This window comes from Carya illinoinensis, chromosome 5 (genome assembly GCF_018687715.1).
Source record: "Carya illinoinensis cultivar Pawnee chromosome 5, C.illinoinensisPawnee_v1, whole genome shotgun sequence".
Classification (NCBI taxonomy): Eukaryota; Viridiplantae; Streptophyta; class Magnoliopsida; order Fagales; family Juglandaceae; genus Carya; species Carya illinoinensis.
The window spans coordinates 48796688-48815916 of NC_056756.1; the positions used below are offsets into that span (position 1 = coordinate 48796688).

General features: G+C 35.3%; 2 protein-coding genes across 3 annotated transcripts; one reads left to right on the forward strand and one right to left on the reverse strand.

Annotated features, from left to right (window-relative positions):
• Positions 1-4839: 4839 nt before the first annotated feature.
• On the forward strand, positions 4840-13609 carry LOC122310498. Of its 2 annotated transcripts, none has more exons than XM_043124395.1 (16): positions 4840-5567; positions 6815-6936; positions 7036-7124; positions 7206-7241; positions 7529-7622; positions 7830-7872; positions 8035-8135; positions 8978-9042; positions 9344-9840; positions 9936-10017; positions 10112-10249; positions 10733-11301; positions 11870-12005; positions 12104-12172; positions 12261-12392; positions 13019-13609. In XM_043124395.1, the coding sequence occupies exons 1-16, from the start codon at positions 5350-5352 to the stop codon at positions 13130-13132; spliced, it is 2505 nt and encodes an 834-aa protein (XP_042980329.1). In that variant the 5' UTR covers positions 4840-5349; the 3' UTR covers positions 13133-13609. The 2 variants fall into 2 exon arrangements, with proteins under 2 accessions (XP_042980329.1, XP_042980331.1); XM_043124397.1 differs by having other exon boundaries at positions 8035-8117.
• Positions 13610-14649: 1040 nt separating this feature from the next.
• Positions 14650-18105, reverse strand: LOC122310499 (reticulon-like protein B3). The gene is made up of 5 exons (XM_043124398.1): positions 17770-18105; positions 16555-16735; positions 16329-16470; positions 15105-15174; positions 14650-15003 (listed from the first exon to the last, which is right to left on the reverse strand). Exons 1-5 carry the CDS (start codon positions 17954-17956, stop codon positions 14837-14839), a joined length of 747 nt encoding a protein of 248 aa, XP_042980332.1. The 5' UTR covers positions 17957-18105; the 3' UTR covers positions 14650-14836.
• Positions 18106-19229: the final 1124 nt, after the last annotated feature.

Sequence of the window (19229 nt, forward strand, 5' to 3'; positions counted from 1 at the left end):
ATGATCTAAAATATAAGGTTCTCCTTCTTTAGTACGTAGTGTATATATATATATATATATACCTGCAAAACGTAAATGTCGTTTTATTAATTCTTAATATATATATGTGTATATATATATATATACAGTACTACTACTGTCTTAGATTTTTTTAAGTAATAAAAAATATATTAAAATAAATGATACATACATGACAAGATCGATCGAGGAGATTAGGTGATCATGCTCCACAAGCAACTAATTAGTGCATGAAAACATTAAGTAGTGGACCAATAATCCAAATCCTTATTCGCGGGTGAAGTCAAGATCATAAGGGAGTTGTCATAAGGCCTAAGTACTAGTAAATAAGGATGTAGTGTAGCACAATCAACGTACAACCTGGACTTGATCTTGAGGTTGTCCACCTCAATTGATTATGATCTCTCGACTCACATTCATAAAAGCATGAACATGATATACAGGTGAAGCATGCGTGCATGTTCAAATGTAACTTTAGTTACGTTAGAAAGTTGTTTTAGTACTGACGGAAATCTTTCTTGATAAACGTCGGAACATCCAATCAAACATTAGCTAGGTTCGGGACTGTTATTATTATTATTATTATTTAATTTTTTATTTTGTGACGATTTCTTTTTATTTGTATATTTTTTTTCTGATTTAATCTGTAATAAAAACTAGAATACGTACGTTGTCATGATAAACCCTGGAATATGTACTTGTAGTGGTCCATAATTGTGAGACAGAAAGATGGAAGAAATATTTAAATAATTGAGGGGGAATTGGTGGAAAATCTGAGTCCACTTGTTAAAAAAATGTAGGTAGCTATATATATATTGTTAGGACACTTTGGGAGGGAAATATAAGTAGTCAAAGAGAGATATTGGGGGCGTCGGCTAGCAATATAATTTAAGGAGCGTGAAACTTTATTTCTTTTCGTCACTTTTTGGTTGGCCAGCAAAGTGGTTACTTAGCTTGTCAGTAAAGCTCCATGCACCAAGATGAAGACAAATAAATCACACTCGTAAAACTTTTCTGATGTTCGATCGTCAGTACTAGTAGTGCAATATTATGACTTACACTACAACTTGCGCGAGTGCCGATTCATTACGAGAAAATTAGGTTTTCGTGGTTAATTTATTATAATTAAAAGATTATTTATAACTAATTTTAACTGAAAATAATCATTTTGTTGGAATTAACTCATTGTAAATAAATAGTTTTCTTATAGTGATTTAAGCATGCGTTCTTAGAACCTCCTGCTACCTACCTTCTAATTAATTACTTCACTGAATAATATTGATTACTTTTCTCTAGGGGTTGATCCAAGTGGTGAATGTTTTAGCTAGTCTTGGAGTAATATTACTTCCTTTAAGGCCCCAAAAGGTTCAATACTTCGTGGGTGTAAATAATCTTTTCGGAGCCACACCTCAAGATGAAAAGTCAACAATTTAACCAGTTTCATAGAGGAAAACTTCTGAAAGTGTAATATACGGGACTAGAATTTACTCTACAGGGATAGGTTCAAAGGACCTGCCTTAAAAGAGTTTCCCAACATTAAAATATATATATATAATGATCACTTTTCTAGACCATTAATATTAATATTAATGATCAACATTAATATAATGTTGCGTGGCTTGGCTGGGGAAAGAAACTATTATATATATATATAGATCAAGATCATAAACAAGTAGTACGATGATCTTAAGTCTTTTATCTCCGGACAAATTAAATATATTTCGAATGCATGCAGTAGTACCCTCGCTAGGTAGCCTCTAAGTACTACTAAACCTTTGATATTTTGTACCCTTAAGTGCTACCAAACCTTTCATACTTTGCACTTCAAAAATTAATATGTTCAGTGTGATCGTTGGAAATACATATTATTCAGCACAGATTTTCCAGCTTTGAATCAAGTGAGCTAGCTAGCTAGGTCCAAGTTATGCATGAACGAAGATTCTGCGTGCAAGGACCGCCTGCATGTGTTTGTTGTGTCCTGAAAATGCGTGCATGATACATATGCCTTTGTTTCTCATGTTTTTCTGAGAGAGAGAGAGAGAGGCGTAGGGGTGAAAATGATAATTCTTCGTGTGGCTGCTGACTTGCCGTGAGAGGATCAGTTAAAGGAACCATGTGCTTTCTGGCCAATACGTATGAAAGCAGTGAATAGTTCATAAAACATCAAAACTCAATAAAGTTAGCTTTCTAATCAGACGTTTAAAGAACATTATTTCGTTATTGACTAGGACCACCCTCAGTATCATGTTTTCTCTTAAAATAAAATATAATTATACCTAAAAAAAAAGAGCTTTTGATGTGTGAGAGTAAGGAAAAAGCATAGTGGCATTGCGTGTAGTCCACAAATCAAATTGTTTGAAAAGAAATTTTGAACCAAAGCATGTGATGCTGAGGTGGAAAAGGGCCTCTAGGACACGGATGATCATCCGCCGATGCATGCCGCCTTAAGAATCTTATTATTTTTCTACCATTTTATTTAGAGTAGTATTAAATATAATTATGAGTTTTGTTAGATATAAGTATATTTTGTATATTAATTGGCGTATAGATAATATTTTTTATTTAAAAAAAGATATTTTTTAAAGAATAAAAAAATCTCTCATCTCATAAAAATTATTTTTATCTTCAATTCATATCGTTTTGTTAAATATATATCTTGCATATCAATATTGATGTTTGAATTAGTGCACAAAATGTGCTTACAAAAAGATTTTTCATATAATTATAGTGTGCAAACACTGCATATTTTATTTAAAAAAAATAGAATTTATTATTTAAAAAATAGCTATTTTATATAAATTTTATATTTATTTATTTTTTTTCAATAGAAATGTACAACTGGTCTTCCATAAATTTTACACATTCTACAAAAGTATATAATAATATTATTATATATATATATAATATATCTTAGGATGGTCCTCTTATATATATATATATATATATATATTTGACGGCCTTTTGATAAGAGCTCTCTCTGCTCACATTTTTAGGAAGCTTGCTTTTTAGCAAACCAAGTCCAAAAGTTACCAACGTGACCTAATTAAGCGCTATAAGCTGCTTTTATAAATTTTATCTTGGACCCAGCACTGCCAATATCCCACATTGAAACATGTATAGATACCCAGTACTTACCCATGCATCAAAGAAAATTAAACTAATATAAGAATTATTAATATATATATATATATTATATAGGAAAACAAAGAAGGAGAGAAAATCAAGGAGAAATTAATATTCATTTTCTTGGTTTGCTAGCTTGAGCTCTTGCTAATTGAAACCTCTGCAAAATTTTGTTTATAAAATGATATATCTTGTTTATTTTTCTATCTTAATATAAGGGCATTTAATTAAGATTTGTTTCGACATTAACTTCTTTTTTTTCATCTATCTTATTGCTTGCCTTTTTAGTTTCTTTTTTATTAATTAAAAAAAAGAGTTAGTCTCTTAGACATTGGTACGTAGATGTTGAGTTATCTCTTTCTATAAAGGATGATGTTGAGTCTCTATATAACCAGAAAGTGTTGTCTTTTAAAAGTGTATCTAGAGAGAGTATCAATAATAGTAAAAATGAAACCAATCGTAAAAAGAAATAGTGTATTGTTAGAATTTCAAATATACTATTTTGATTTATGATGTTATGTTTAATATAAAGACATCTTAGAATGTATCTGATCATAAATGTAAGTTTCTCTACTTAATAAGTTTTGATAGTTTTTTTTAAATATATATATATATATATACACCATCTCATCGTTCCACGTACATATATTTATATATATATATATAATATGATTTTTTTTAAAAAATATAAGAAATTATATTGCTTGAGAACTATTAATGTCTAGCCGCCTCATTTTAGTCTTTTTGCTCTTTATGCTGTGGCTGCTTGCTTGATTGATTATTATAGAAAGTAATATATTTATATTAATTATTAATGAGATAATAAATAAGTTTATAAGCAAGAAACCTCTTTGGAATTCTCCAGGTGCTCGGTAAAGGTAACTACCGAAAGTGTGTAGCTTATATGATAATATTAATTAATTAATTAAAGTGTGGAAGGGAAATATAGTCACCGTTGGATGGGGTCAATTGGGGAGTTGGTTCTGTTTGAATGGGAGAACTATCCTACGGTGTAGAAATTAAGAGAATATTCCTTAACGTCACGGAGACGTCAAAAGTCGACGGCCCAATTCGGTAACTGTCACCATTATTCAGTGTCAATCCACTCCGTCTGCTTCTTTTAACACCACCCTAACTTTCTGAAAAATCATTTATTCCAATAATTAAATTAATGGAATTTATGTCCATATTACTTTAATCAATTAAGGAGTTAATGTCATTAATAAAATTATCATTTTTTTTAAAAAAAAATTATAAAGTAGACATAATAAAGTTCATATATACATGATGAAAATGACTCGTAGAAAAACAGAGAAAAGGCGGCTACCAACTTCCTGTCCAAGAGACTGAAAATAATAATAATAATTGAGAAAAAAAAAAAGACAAAGTGAAAGGAAAAAAACGAAAAAAAACAAAAAAAGTGAAGAAAAAGAGTTGAAGTTTGAATAAATAAAATTTGGTTATAAGCGATTTTGTGTATCAATATGCTTATTATTTAATGTAATTGATCAAAAAGTTAGACTTTAATAAAAATAATATTAATTTAAATTTTAAATATAAAATCAACAATATTAATATACAGGTAAGTAAATTTTCATCTCCATATTAAAACTCAATTAAAATTGATATAAGTTTTCTAAGATGCTGGGCGATGGCTTTTAACGTCCATTAGTATGGCATGCTATAAATAGTGGAGAAGGGCCTGACCGCATACAGGAAGCGAGTCATTTTACCTGTCCAGAACCTTACACCAACGTTGTCTTCGGACGTTTTCTTCTTTGTCCAAAATTCTTCCACCAACCCCTTCTTTTTTCTTGGATTCTTTTTCAAAGTTCTCAAGCCTGAATCTTTGCTCCATTCTTATGATCATCGACGTATCTTTTTCTTGAATATCGTATCTAGCATCTTGTAAATTCACGTACTCAAGACCTTTTGAGTATCCATTTCTTTTGATTCTCTTGGAAGTTGTTGGATCTTTGGGTTCCTTTCTCGAAGCCTTTTTCTCGGAAATAATCATTCGAGCTTTTTGAACATTCTCAAGCAAGTTTGTAGCCGAGGAAACCTTCTGTGATGATCTTTGATATCGTTTTGCTCACTTTGGACCCAGAAAATGCTGGGGAATGAGTGATATATGCACACATAAATAGATATCAGTTTGTAATATTATCCTCTACGAGCCGTTGAAGAGGTCGTTTAGAATTGGATAAAATGGAGCAGAAGCACGTTTTGTTGTCCGCTTTGAGCGTTGGGGTTGGGCTTGGGGTGGGGCTGGGGTTAAGTTCTGGACAGACAGTGAGCAAATGGGTCGGCGGGAATTGGCCGCTGGAAGAGATTTCAGAGGAGCAGATTGAGCAAGAGCTTATGAGGCTGGTGGTGGATGGGAAAGAAAGCAAAGTCACATTTGATGAGTTTCCTTATTACCTAAGGTAATTGAAGACTTCATCGGATATGACATGGTTTTTTATGTTTTACTTGATTAGCTTCTATCCTTATTTGGGGACCTAAAAGATGCGTATGCTGTGTGCGATGAAAACATTTTGCACATGGATCTGTTACCAGTTGACTTGTTGATTTGATGATTGCCTGCTCTTATTTTTGCTAGTCTTTCTTGTTGATTTTTATGAAAAAATGTTGACTTGCTATAGAGGTTTTTGATTAATGGGGTTTCCCAAACTCCTGATATATTATATAACATATAATGGCGATTGACTTTTCCTGATCTTTGTTCCCTGCCAATCCGGAGTTTCCAGCTCTGTTATTTTTTCTTTTAGTTTTTTGCTGCTCAAGTGGTTTTATTTGGTTTTTCAATAACGCAACTCAGATTCATATTTTAGCTAAATGAGTCAAAAGAACAAGAAGTTCAGACGTTTAAAGGCAATGGCTTGTGTATTCTTATAGCATGTATAATAACTGCTTATTAACAAACTGAATGTTGTACTGCGCATTTGTGCCTCATCTGATACTCGAGTAAGATTGCCAGGTTAAAAGCATCTTTCCTTTGCTTTCTCCTGTTTAGAATTTAACCGTTTTTCCAGTTCCGTTCTGTTCGTGAAATATGTAGTAGGTGCCACTTCGTATTACATATGCTAGTTGGTCTAATTGCATCATGAATTCATATCCATTATAGAACTTTTTTTCTTTCAATATATCATCAATGGTTTTGTCTTGTTCTTCATAATCTTCTACCCTTGTGGTATCCCTCAAAACGTGGTTTCTTTTTCAATAGTGGATGGCTAGGCCTAACCAATGGAAGCAGATAAGTAATTTCTTAATTGCTCAATTAGCATTTCTTTTGTTAGTCATGGATAAATTGTTAAACTTTTGTGCAAACAGGGCCTGTAATTCTTGGTAAGGGAACTGAGATGGGTGTGTGGGAAGAGGAAAGAAAGTATAGGACTTCTTAGAGTTAATCTTTCTGGCTTTTAACCATCCCTGAAGAGAGTTATGTAATGATGTGGACTCTGAAAGTCCACGCTGAAGCAAGATGCTAATGTGGGATATTTAGAGTTAACTATCGTTCATTTTCTCGTCCTATATTGTGTGATATCAGTCGTGGATCTGTTAAGCTTTTAGACTTTACAGTCTATAAAATACAGTATTTGCTTCCTAAATGATAATACTTGATGCTATATTTTCCTCTTCTCATGCCCTCGTTTTTATAATGCCATGACAGTGAGAGAACCCGGGAGTTATTGACAAGTGCTGCATACGTTCATTTAAAGCATACAGACTTTTCCAAATATACACGGAACCTTTCACCTGCAAGTAGGGCTATTTTGCTCTCAGGACCCGCCGGTACGTAATTTGGAAATGTTTACTGATTCTGCACTAAAGCATTTATCTTTTAAAGTTCAACTTTAAACTGACCTGGGTTGCATTTTAAAATTGCTAAAGAACTTTACCAGCAAATGCTAGCCAAGGCTTTAGCACATCACTTTGAGTCAAAGTTGCTGTTGCTTGATGTCAATGACTTTTCTCTGAAGGTAACATTTACAGCCATAGTCTTCCTCATCTTCATGTTGTGATACTTTAATACTTATATTTTAATTTTCACATTCTTGCAGATGCAGAGCAAATATGGTTGTGCCAAAAAAGAACCTGTAAGCTCTCTCTTCTTTAAACTAAAAAAGAGAGCATTGTTTGAGTCTTTTTGAATGCTACTTTTTGTCTTTCAATCCTTGAATGCATGTCAGACATATTGGGTAGATGAAGGTTTGTTAACCATGAAGTCCAATGTAGTTGCGCCTTGGTCCTATAAACCCATCATCAATCATTTCTGCAGTGCACCTTATTTATTCTTTGCTGCTCTTCATTATTTTGCAAATGTTGAAGGGCAAATTCATCCAACCAGTTCTAACTGGAATTTTTCCTTCATTGGCTTCTGTAGTCGTTCAAGAGGTCCATTTCAGAAATGACAATGGAGCGAATGTCCAGTTTGTTTGGTTCCTTTTCAATCCTTCCTCCAAGGGGGGAAACTAAAGGTAAGGAAAAAAAAGTTATGCTCTTTTTTTTTTTATATATATAATCGATACAATTTTGTTCAGAGTCTCAAGTAAAGCAGGATCAATTGAATGCTTTTATAGTCTAAGGGTTTTAGTCTCCTACTATTATAAACCCTATCCTGATACTACTATTTTCCATGGAGTTGTAAGAATGTTGCCTAGCTCTGATTGAGGATATTACTGCAGGCACATTGCAGCGGCAAAGCAGTGCCATGGATATTAAATCAAGGTACTTTACATCAGTCACATCCAACACATTATGTTACCAAGCCAATTTTCTGTGATATGTGGCTTTGTTGTGTTTAGTGGGCCACTTTTGACAATTGGCTCACAATCCAATATTGGTAACCTGTCAGTTTCTCTCTAAACTAATACTTTCTTTTATCTGCAGGGCTATTGAAGGGTCTGGTAATCCTTCAAAACTTCGGAGGAATGCCTCTGCCATGTCTGATATGAGTAGCATCAGTTCTCAAGGTGATCCAACAAATCCAGGTTATTCATTGGCCTATTTCGTTCTTTTATTTTTCCAAATACTTGCTGAAATGCCTTGTCATTCATTGTTTATCCTGAACTTTTACAGTATGTTACCATTAGATGCTTGAATTGTTAGTTCATAAAGAAAGCTGCTACTGAATGAGTTTCATGTTCATTAGCATACATTATGTATCTGGTTGTATAACATCTGAAAACAGTGGTATTTGAAGTTGCCTAATTGTAGAAGCCAGGGGACCGTAAAAGAGGCTCCTTTTATATCCTAACTCATGTATCACTCCTAGTTTTAAATGATCAATAGATATTATAATACAAGTTCTTATAGTCATTGTGATTATCATTTCAGCAGATATATGCTCTAGGTAGAACAGAGGACAACTTTCTGTATCTGTCTATCCTAGTTGTTGACCCATTTAATTTAGCAAGCATGTTAGTTGACTTGGTCCTTGCAAACACTATCCTTTTCTGAGTAAATTTCTCAATGAGTTGCTAGTATTTTGAATTGACTAAGTACCTAATGTGTAAACTTTATGGGTGTTTTCTTGTAGTGTCAAAAAGTCTAATCCCCAATGCATGTACGCATATTTTCTGCTAATTTTATCAAATATCTAGGTAGAAGTATTTCTGCTCTCTTAAAATTTCAACATCGTACTAATCCTGAATTTCAGCTTTAAGATGCCGTAAATTCCTGTACCTAGATTCTGTCATGTTCTATCCTCTAAGTGGAAACTGCTTAGTATTATACTTACTGCACCTAAATTCTTTCAATCAGATACATGGCATATGTTGGCAACTGCTTAGTGTTTTACTTACTGCTTCTTTGGGATTCTTTTGCTCTTCAGCTCCACTCAAGCGCACAAGCAGCTGGTGCTTTGATGAAAAGCTTTTTCTGCAGTCACTTTACAAGGTAATGTCATCAAGGCATTTGTTATACTCAAATGCGATGCAAGATGTTTTCCAGTGATATTTACCATCAATATAGATAATATATACTATCTAAGACAACTGGACTCTTACTCCCAACTACAGGCTTATTGTAGGTTTTATGTATTTATTTTTGTAATGTTTAAGGTTTAGATACAAATGTTCTCAATTCCAGAATAAGTACCTTCTAACTTTTTCCTTTTGAACCTGCAAGGTAGTTAAATGCATAGTACCTGTTTATGCTGCTTACAACATAACAAGCACGGCTGTCATTTTTCTTACAGGTCTTGGTTTCAATGTCAGAAACTGGTTCCATTATTTTATACCTCAGGGACGTTGAACATCTTTTAATCCCATCACAAAGATTGTACAATTTGTTCAACAAATTGTTAAAGAAACTCTCGGGCTCAGTGCTGATACTTGGTTCCCGGATGTTGGACCCAGAAGATGATTGTAGAGAAGTGGATGAGAGGCTCACACTTTTATTCCCATACAATATTGAGATTAAATCCCCTGAAGATGAGACTCATCTTGTCAGCTGGAAAGCCCTACTGGAAGAGGATATGAAGATGATCCAGTTTCAAGATAACAAAAACCACATTGCCGAAGTACTAGGGGCAAATGATATTGAATGCGATGATTTGGGTTCAATCTGCCGTGCTGACACAATGGTTCTCAGTAACTACATAGAAGAAATTGTGGTATCAGCAATATCTTATCATTTGATGAATAACAAGGATCCAGAATACCGAAATGGAAAACTTGTTATATCATCTAAGAGGTAAATATTTATTTTATGCACCCATGATTTCTCAATTAGCTCTTGTGAAAATAAAATCAACTTCCATCTACTTACTAAACTGGTTCTGGAAACAGCTTGTCCCATGGATTGAGCATATTTCAGGAGGGCACAAGTGGTGGAAAAGACACTCTCAAAACTAATGCGGAATCTTCAAAGGTTCATTTTTCATCTCAGTGTTACCATACTATAAGAAAAATTAAACTCATGATACAGTTTCAAATAATCTATTATATCTTTTCTTCAATTGTAGGAAACTGAAGGGGAAGAGGCCGTTGGTGCAAAGACTGAATCAAAATCTGAAACCCCTGGACCTGAGAACAAAAGTGAGACTGAGAAATCAGTCCCTGGGATGAAGAAGGATGGTGAGAATGCACCAGCACCAAAGCCGGTACATTGAAGTTCTTGAATACTTAAAACTAAAATTGGAAATAGATGCTTCAACTTGGATACGAAAGCAGAGGAATCTGTCAATTCAATTGTGTTAATCAACTTGCATTACCAGATAAAAATCTTTCCACGCCTTCACGCATATGAGTAATACACATTTATATTTCACTAGTTCTTCCAAAAGGAAATGAATTATGTTAAACAACACACACACACACACACACACACACACACACACACACACATAATGCTTGTTAACCTTTCTTGTTTTATATTGGAGTTCCTAGCATTTTGTGGGTATGTGTACCAATCCAACATGACAACCTATGAGTGATTTTAAAAATAATTGATGAGTATATGATGATGGTCTCCTGAAATCCTGTAGTTACAGGTGCATCACAATGGTCATATTTTTTTAAGATTATCTATTTTATTTGTTCCTCAATTTTTTTCCTACAATTGAAGTCTCATGACGTTTCTACAGGAAGTTCCTCCTGATAATGAGTTTGAGAAGCGCATAAGGTCTGAGGTTATCCCTGCCAATGAGATTGGAGTGACATTTGCAGATATCGGTGCCTTGGATGAGATTAAAGAATCACTTCAGGAGTTGGTCATGCTCCCTCTTCGAAGACCAGACCTTTTCAAAGGAGGCCTTCTCAAACCTTGCAGAGGTATATTACTTTTCGGGCCTCCTGGAACTGGAAAAACAATGCTGGCAAAAGCTATTGCTAATGAAGCTGGTGCAAGTTTCATCAATGTCTCAATGTCCACTATCACTTCAAAATGGTTCGGGGAGGATGAAAAGAATGTTCGAGCTTTATTCACACTTGCAGCAAAGGTGTCCCCAACAATTATTTTTGTAGATGAGGTTGACAGCATGCTTGGGCAGAGGACTAGAGTTGGGGAACATGAGGCCATGCGCAAGATTAAAAATGAATTCATGATGCACTGGGATGGGCTGTTGACAAAACCTGGTGAGCGAATCCTTGTTCTTGCTGCGACCAACAGGCCATTTGACCTTGATGAAGCAATTATTAGGCGGTTTGAGCGAAGGTATAACCTCATATTTGTCTAACCATTTGGCATATTCCATCAGCACCACGAGCATCATGTCCATGCATGTATTTTCTTTATCTTGGAAGAGATACACGCCAGAGATGTCTAATGAGTTCATTACTCTACTTGTGTTCTTTTCGGGCTTTGCCATTTACCTTTATTCTGCAGCTAGCATACGATGCTGCCTCAGGAAAATACATATTTTCCTTTAGCCCTTACCTCTGTTCCACATTACACTTTCCATTTTTTAAGCAAGATGATCATCACTGTTAAGTGAAATCCTCTCGTGATTAATAAATATTTCAAAATAAAATTACTGTTCTTTTCAATCTTTTGTTAAACCTATTTTAAGCATCGGAGGAGGAAAAATAACTTCTTGTCAATGTTTCTGGCTCCATCACTTGATCCAGGTTTCTACTTTTGGCTAGAAAAATATTTCTTAATTACCAAGATTTCCTGAAGCGTTACGTCATAATTGAGGAAATATTTTACCGATTAATTGCTGACAGATAAAACTGCGGATGAATTCCAAGTTTGCTAATTATTAGCTTTCCATGTTGAGCAGAATCATGGTTGGTCTTCCATCCATTGAGAGCAGGGAAATGATCTTGAGGACTCTTCTGGCAAAAGAAAAAGTTGAAAATCTAGACTTTAAGGAGCTTGCAACCATGACAGAAGGATATAGTGGCAGCGATCTAAAGGTTTGTTTTCTTAATATTAATTGAATGTACTCTGTTTCAGTGTTGAACTAACCTTAATTGGCTGCTATAAGCTCATGAAAATGTGGTGCTGGATGCAGAATTTGTGCATAACTGCAGCTTATCGACCTGTTAGGGAGTTAATACAACAGGAGAGATTGAAGGATACGGTAACTACATTTAATTTTTTCCTCTTTCCTAACATAATCCTTGATCTTCACCCAAAGGTGTAATGCATCTAATGATTTTTAACGATAGGAGAAGAAGAATAAAGATGCAGAAGGCAAGAGCTCAGAAGGTACTTCAGAGACAAAGGAAGAAGATGAAGATGACCGAGTAATTACCTTGAGGCCTTTGGACATGGAAGATATGAGGCAGGCGAAGAATCAGGTAAAATTACTCGAATTCCTTTTTTATATTAACTGCTCCCAATAGAAACTAGTCTCTCAGCCATCAATTTCCCTACCACTGGTATATGGAACAGCCAATTTGGAAAGCTTATTTGATTTTTCTAAATATAAAACACAAGATAGGGGCCATTCTCTGGTCACTTTATTGCAATGCTAAAACCCTCAGACGGTCTAGTTCAAGTGCACTGGAGAAGTAGGACTGTATGGATAGAGTACGCAGAGATCACCATCTTTGGCTTTTCTTGCAATTCGCTAGTGGACCTATTGCTCTACATCTTCTCTGAAATCTCTGCTATCTTGTGTTCACTAGTATCTTCAACCGAACTTCTCCCTTTATAACTTTACACTCGTGGTTTAAGATGCCAAAATGTATGCTCTATTGATATTTTATCACTGATAATTTGCTGTTGGAGATGATCAACCAGATGGATGGTCCTTTTTTTATCTCATTTTAATGGCTAAATTAAATATGGTCAAGTATGTAACTTGGGCTCGCATTGATTATTTTGTTATAAGTACGGCATACCAATGGAACTTTCACAATCCTGGATTCTGCTAACAGAATTTTTAACTTTCTCAATATTTGTGTGTGTGATTGCAATGCAGGTTGCTGCAAGTTTTGCTGCAGAGGGGTCGGTTATGAGTGAGCTGAAGCAGTGGAACGATCTATATGGGGAAGGAGGTTCAAGGAAGAAGCAACAACTAACTTACTTTCTATAGATTCTGGAAAGCAGGTTTCGCATACTCTCATCAGCACCATTCCTTGTGAATAGTTTTACAAGTTTAAGGGAACCTGGAAAGCCTTGCTCCTGAAATTTAATGTCACGTTGAAAGGGAAGCTCTAATTCCCAAGGAAAGATATCCTAAAAATCCCAGGAAAGTTTACTTGAAGGTGCACCATTGTATCTTACAGATATCTATCTGGCATTTGTAATTCATGTTTGAGAGAGTGGATTCTCGGAATCTTTTAGGCCATTTTATATAAACATTTGGCACCAGTCATTGGGATTCCATCATATTCTGTGAATGGTATTTGGAAATGCATATAGTTTTAAGGAAAGTGAGGAACTTGTACTGAATTTGTTTTATATATGTGGTACCTACAAATGACATCCTCATACTGTAGTATTTGTATAATTGTTCTGTGTAAACTTCGATAGATAGAGCACTATTAATAATGGAGAAATTTCTATAAAATGTTGTGACAATTTTCTGTAAAAAGTAATTCTGTGACTATGTCTCCTTGCCATGTATGAGAGCCTAAGTTGGACCTTTAATGTGAATTGATGACATAATTAAGATGTCCTCATGGAGAGGACAAAGCATATGTACCAAAACAAATGCCTTAACTTTGTACCCTATGATTCAACGATCGTTAACTGGGGGAAGATTTCTTATTGGCCCTTGTTCCTATAGGAATGAAGAAAAGCTTTATCACCCAAATTAAAGAATCGTCCCTGTCAAAGATAGTGCTAAGCTATTTGATGCTAGAGAGCAGTAGCCCTTGAATTTCAGCCATTCCTTGGTCATTTGATCTTTGTTGTTCATTTGCTCCAAGGAAATTTATGAATCATACCAAATTATTAAGTGGTAAGCCCAGCTAATTAAGACAACCAAATTAAAAATATTGTCTGAAGACTTACAAACCAACAGTGCCAATTAAGAGGCAAGGCCTAGCCAATGAACCAAGTTTCAAATGGTTTCACACAGACGTGAGATCAAGAGTCCCAGTAAAATTATTTTAGATTCTCAAAATTTAACAATCCAACAGTTAATTAATAAATTACGGTCGGCAAAACAAAATTATAGGTCCTGACCGTGAAAGCATTATCTAATTCAAAGTGTTTATTGTACGATGAACTAGAGTGATGATGTTTCAGAAGAGGCCGCGTTTCAATTTCCAATTTTCCAGGTTATGGCCCCTATCAAAGAAACAAAGGCAGACTCCAAAAGAAGCCTTCCATTAAGACGTGAATAGGTAGGTGGAGTCCCTTTCACTTGTATTTTTTGACATGATGTAATTAATGAAGATATTGGGCAAATGTCAGTGAAGAAAGATTCCTAAATCTCGTAAATTAGTTCGCACTAGCAGTAGCATGAGATAGGGTACTCTATGCTTCATTAATCTTAGAAAGTACTGCAGCCGTTAAGTTGAGCTATTAAGTTTTATTTCATTATTACTCTATTCTTTGTTAGTATTTTATTTTTATATTTTTTTTAGACATGCAACTAGAACATTACATTAAACAATGAATATTATTTATAGCCAGCTCAATCTGTCTAGAGGTACAAGAAGTAAGATCTAAAACTCACAGACTATCACGTTGAATACGTACCATCGAGATAAAATGTTAATGGTGATTGTGTGCAGCAGAATAATAAAGTAGAAACACCGATTCTGAGAATAACACTCGGATTATGTTTCTAATCCTTCTTCTTATCTTTTAATGGCATCGGAATTTTGCTCAAAACCTTAGCATCAAACACTGCATACTGCTTGTTGATCTCAGCCATTGTCATCTCGGCAAAAGAATCAACCTGGTCCTCATACTTCTCATACAGCACAGGTAGCGTGTGCAGTAATATAAAGCCTATTTTACAAATGTCAAGTTCCAAACACAATATATAATTAAAATTCCCCCAATATGATATACTTTAACAAGAAACAACTAAGGGTGATAGAATTCCTTGCCTATATAGAACGAGGTCAGGAAGTTGCACCATTTCCCAACACGTGACAGGATCCACAACCCAGCAACAACCTGATAATAACCAGATTAGCAAAGGGCTTGATTAGACATTGTCCGTGCAACTGTCATTACATGGTAAAAAAATGGGTGATCATGTAGCGATACAACTGTCCCACATAACTCCACCAAGTACAAGATTAGGCTCCAATTCGATGATAAAAGTATTTTAGATCTGTGAATAGTAATAAATCAATGACGAATAATTTGTAAATAGTAATAAACTGTTTGTAAATAATAATGTAATAGTCTGAGAACAGTTCTATTCCCAAACATACACTTAATCATGTGTCTACAAGTTCTTGAGCACCCTCCCTTTGTCCTCCCTTTGTCCCACATGAATTGTGGCTTTGTGTGGTTACGTCTCATGAGGGCAGTTGGGGGCTTAGATTAACATGTCTACCTAAGTCGTTGAATAATGGCAGGTAACTGGAGCCGCCCAAAGAGAAGGAACTATGTCAATATAGAGAAGGTACTGAGCAGCAAAGTATGTTACAATCCAGGTGTCCCGAATGGCTTGAGTGCAGTCTTTAATAATGTGTTTATAATCTCTTGAGCCTCAGATTTTCAAGAGTGAGATCCACCCAAGGGTTTGTATCTTATGCTGTGTTTGGTTAGTTAAGTAATGTTAATTATGTACAAACAATTCAATTCATTATTTTTATTATTATTATTTACAAATCATTTAAAATCACCTTAATATTTAAACACACTCTTAATATTTGTTAGTACAGATTTCGTGCATGCAAGTACAAATTGAAACATTTAGCCGATGTTTCCCAATCTTTTATAAGTAGAATTCTTTTTTCTTCAAATTTTATCGAAAGCATGTCTTAAAAGCCAATATCTTTTTTCTTCTCCCAAAATCAATCACCTAATCATTAGTGTACCCCATTAATTTCACAAAAAGTCAAAAATCATAACAGCTTTCACATATTCAAAAGACGACAAAAAAGAGAGAGAGAGAGAAAAAAAAAAAAAAAAAAAAGACTTCTACACCAAAAACATAAGCCAATCATTTTTCTTTCCAAATATCCTTTCAATAAGCCCCACCACTCAAAAACACATGAAAAAACAAATGCTCTTAAAATTCAGAAGCAGCAATATTGGTCTGGGGGAACAAAAACCCCCTAGAAAACAGCAAGCATGTAGGGAAGAAATTAACATACCCCTAGAAACGTCTTCAAATTTCTTCCAGATGCAATATCCCGCAATACAGCCAATGCCCGATTAATTTCAATTCTCACCGCGGAGGCAACCTCAAGGACACAATTCTCGGGAAGTCGTACTTCCGGGATGCGCAGTGGAGACCTGGTCAACGAACACACTGAATAACAGCCACATAATATTACCTCTAAGAGGTTAATTTACAGAAGAAAGTATCTAAAACCGTACTTTTTAATAAAGGTGGGTGCGTTGGACCAGAAGAAAAGGATTGTCAAATAGAGTATTATCATATGGCAGACCAGAGTGACTAGGTGATATTCAAGCAACTCAAATAGAACCCACAATACGGTGGCACCACAAAGCACAACCGCGGATATTTTCTTGTTCCTCCACAGGACAACATCAGCAGCTGCAAGGAAAAACTCCATAAGAAAATGATAAAAACAATAGCATTCCCAATACCAGCTTTCGCCAAGGCATGGTTAAGGAATGAACATATACAAACATGAATGCCACAATTCTAGCATCTCTTTACTCATAGGTAAATTTCTTTGTCTTTCTAGATAATCATAAAATAAAACTTTTCAAGTATTAATAATATCCTCCGCGGTTTTGGTTTAGTTGAGCCTTCAGAAAACGGAAGTATTCCCAACTGATCACATTTTTTAGGAACGAGTCATAGTCTTTGACACCCAAGTTTGAGCGAAACAACAAAGAGAAACAAAGAGGTAACAAAATGTATCATCGGAAAGAGGCATCAAGTAATGGTGCAAATACCTGCAAATACGAACTGATTGCTTTATTTTCCATTATACACAACAGGTGCGTGAAAGTACAAATAATCATGCAGAACAAATGTTGAAAAATCTAAAGCATTATATATATATATATATAAGCAAGTAAGACACTGTATCATTCTAATAAAAAACGAAAAGAATAATAACTTGGAAAAACTGGTTCATGTTCACAAGCAAGTATAATGTATTGATCTGAATTGCATAAAAAATGCTCTTTACATCGGACAACTAATTATAAGTTAAGAAAACATAAAAGAACCCAGATTTTTCCTCTCTTTTGCCGCCTTAACTTGCACCAATCAAACAAATCACAGGGAGATATGCGCACACACACACCGTGTGTGTATCTCCCTGTTGGATCGTGTGTGTGTGTGTGTATATCTCCCTGTTGGATCGCTGAGAATACATGGAATCCGGCAAAGGAATTTTTTTTTTTTAACATCGGCTAAAACTAATTCATCTGCGGTAAATTCAAAATGAAAAAACCCAAAAAACAAGAATCGTAATAATTTCAATAAAATGAAGCACTTTGTTGACTCAAATTCCTATCCAGGAATTTTTTTTTTTTTTTCCTATAATCAATCTCCAACATTTTCTCATCAAGCACAAAATGAGGCGATAGAGGGGTAGAGGGAAGGGAAGTTACATTTGCCACCACCGAATACTTTGTGGATGGGCTGTTCACGGCCGAAGAGCCTGAAAATCTTGGATTTGGATGCTTCGAAGGGCTTGGAGTTGTCGTCGGAATCGGAGTCAGAGGAAGACGACAAGTCATCGTCGTGACGGGTGATCTTTTCCAACAGTGATTCCGGTTCGCCTGCATGATCGGCCATTGATCTCCGTCCCGGTCACACTAATCACAGAGAGGAAATGTGGGCATGCAGCTTATAGGCGTGGAGGAGACAAGAGGGTGAGGTTCGGGGGGATGAGCGAGTGCTTCGGTTTTCGTAGTCAGTGTACGTAACGGAAATTGAGGAAAGAGAGCGCCACGTGTCTGTACTGGAGCAGGATTGAGAGGGAAAATCCTAATTTCACCAGAAACTTCATAGTTTATTGGAGGCAACCGTTGTCGCGGTCCACGTGGTGTTGCATGGCTCGAGGCCTACCGGGCGTTAGACAATGTGTTGTTTTTGGGGGGGGGGGGGGGGGGGGGGGGGGGAAGCGTATTGGGAGACGGCCAGCCATGGGAGAGCAGTCCACTCCGAGAGGTACGCTTTGGGCCACCGGCCCATCAATATTAACATTTTCTTACGTCCACAATCACTAGTGGCCCAAATAAAAAGATGTTTGTTAACGAATCTAATTGATCACTATTTCCACCAAAAAATTTGTGTTGCTGACTTGCCGTTAGTAATGATCTCTAATATTTATGAATTTTAAATCTTAAAAATAAGGTTGAAAACATTAAAATGGCCATATAATATTTATTATTATCCATACAAATATTTTATACAATATTTAATGATTAAGAAATATTAATTTTCTGATCTATTTCAAAGGTGTATCACTCTTTTACTCAAAAAGTCTTCCTATTCGGCCAATAACCCTAAACAATCTTATTGCTATAAATATTCTAGGCCTTCAATCTTGGACAAAAAATATGGGAGGAAGTCTACTCTAGATTGGATGTAAACATACAAGCTTACTATATAGGATAGGAACATTAAACCCCGCCCACCCAAAAAAAAAAACCAAAGCTAGAACCGACCCGATTTTTGCGACTCGAATCAGGTCGGGTTGGTCCACCTTGAGTGTCAGCTCGGTCTGAAATCATGTTCGGATGGATTGGGTTGTAGGCCTACGTATATTTATGTATATATATATATGTATATGGTTATACTAGTTATAGCATGCAGTAGTAGTTTATGCAAATACTAGATACATACTCTGACATGCTAATTCTCATCGTCATCACAATGATTTAATCTGGTTGAAATCCAAGCGTATCAGCAGATCGATCAATTGAACTCGATCTGTGTTGGGCAAATTTTGATTGGATTTGGATATTTATCATATTTTGTTTTAAGCCCATGATCTACAATAGCAGCTCTATGTATCCTAAACTTTAAGATCAATGTCTCTTTCAGCCTATTAACATATTTGTGA

Coding starts and splice junctions, on each gene's coding strand:
- LOC122310498 (XM_043124395.1), top strand. CDS start 5,350: ATGGAGCAGAAGCACGTTTTGTTGTCCGCTTTGAGCGTTGGGGTTGGG. Junction 6,937..7,035: donor TTTGCTCTCAGGACCCGCCG/GTACGTAATTTG, acceptor AAATTGCTAAAG/AACTTTACCAGCAAATGCTA. Junction 7,242..7,528: donor GTTGTGCCAAAAAAGAACCT/GTAAGCTCTCTC, acceptor TGGCTTCTGTAG/TCGTTCAAGAGGTCCATTTC.
- LOC122310499 (XM_043124398.1), bottom strand. CDS start 17,956: ATGGCCGATCATGCAGGCGAACCGGAATCACTGTTGGAAAAGATCACC. Junction 16,471..16,554: donor GCACCCACCTTTATTAAAAA/GTACGGTTTTAG, acceptor TTCGTTGACCAG/GTCTCCACTGCGCATCCCGG. Junction 15,175..16,328: donor ATTTGAAGACGTTTCTAGGG/GTATGTTAATTT, acceptor GGTTATTATCAG/GTTGTTGCTGGGTTGTGGAT.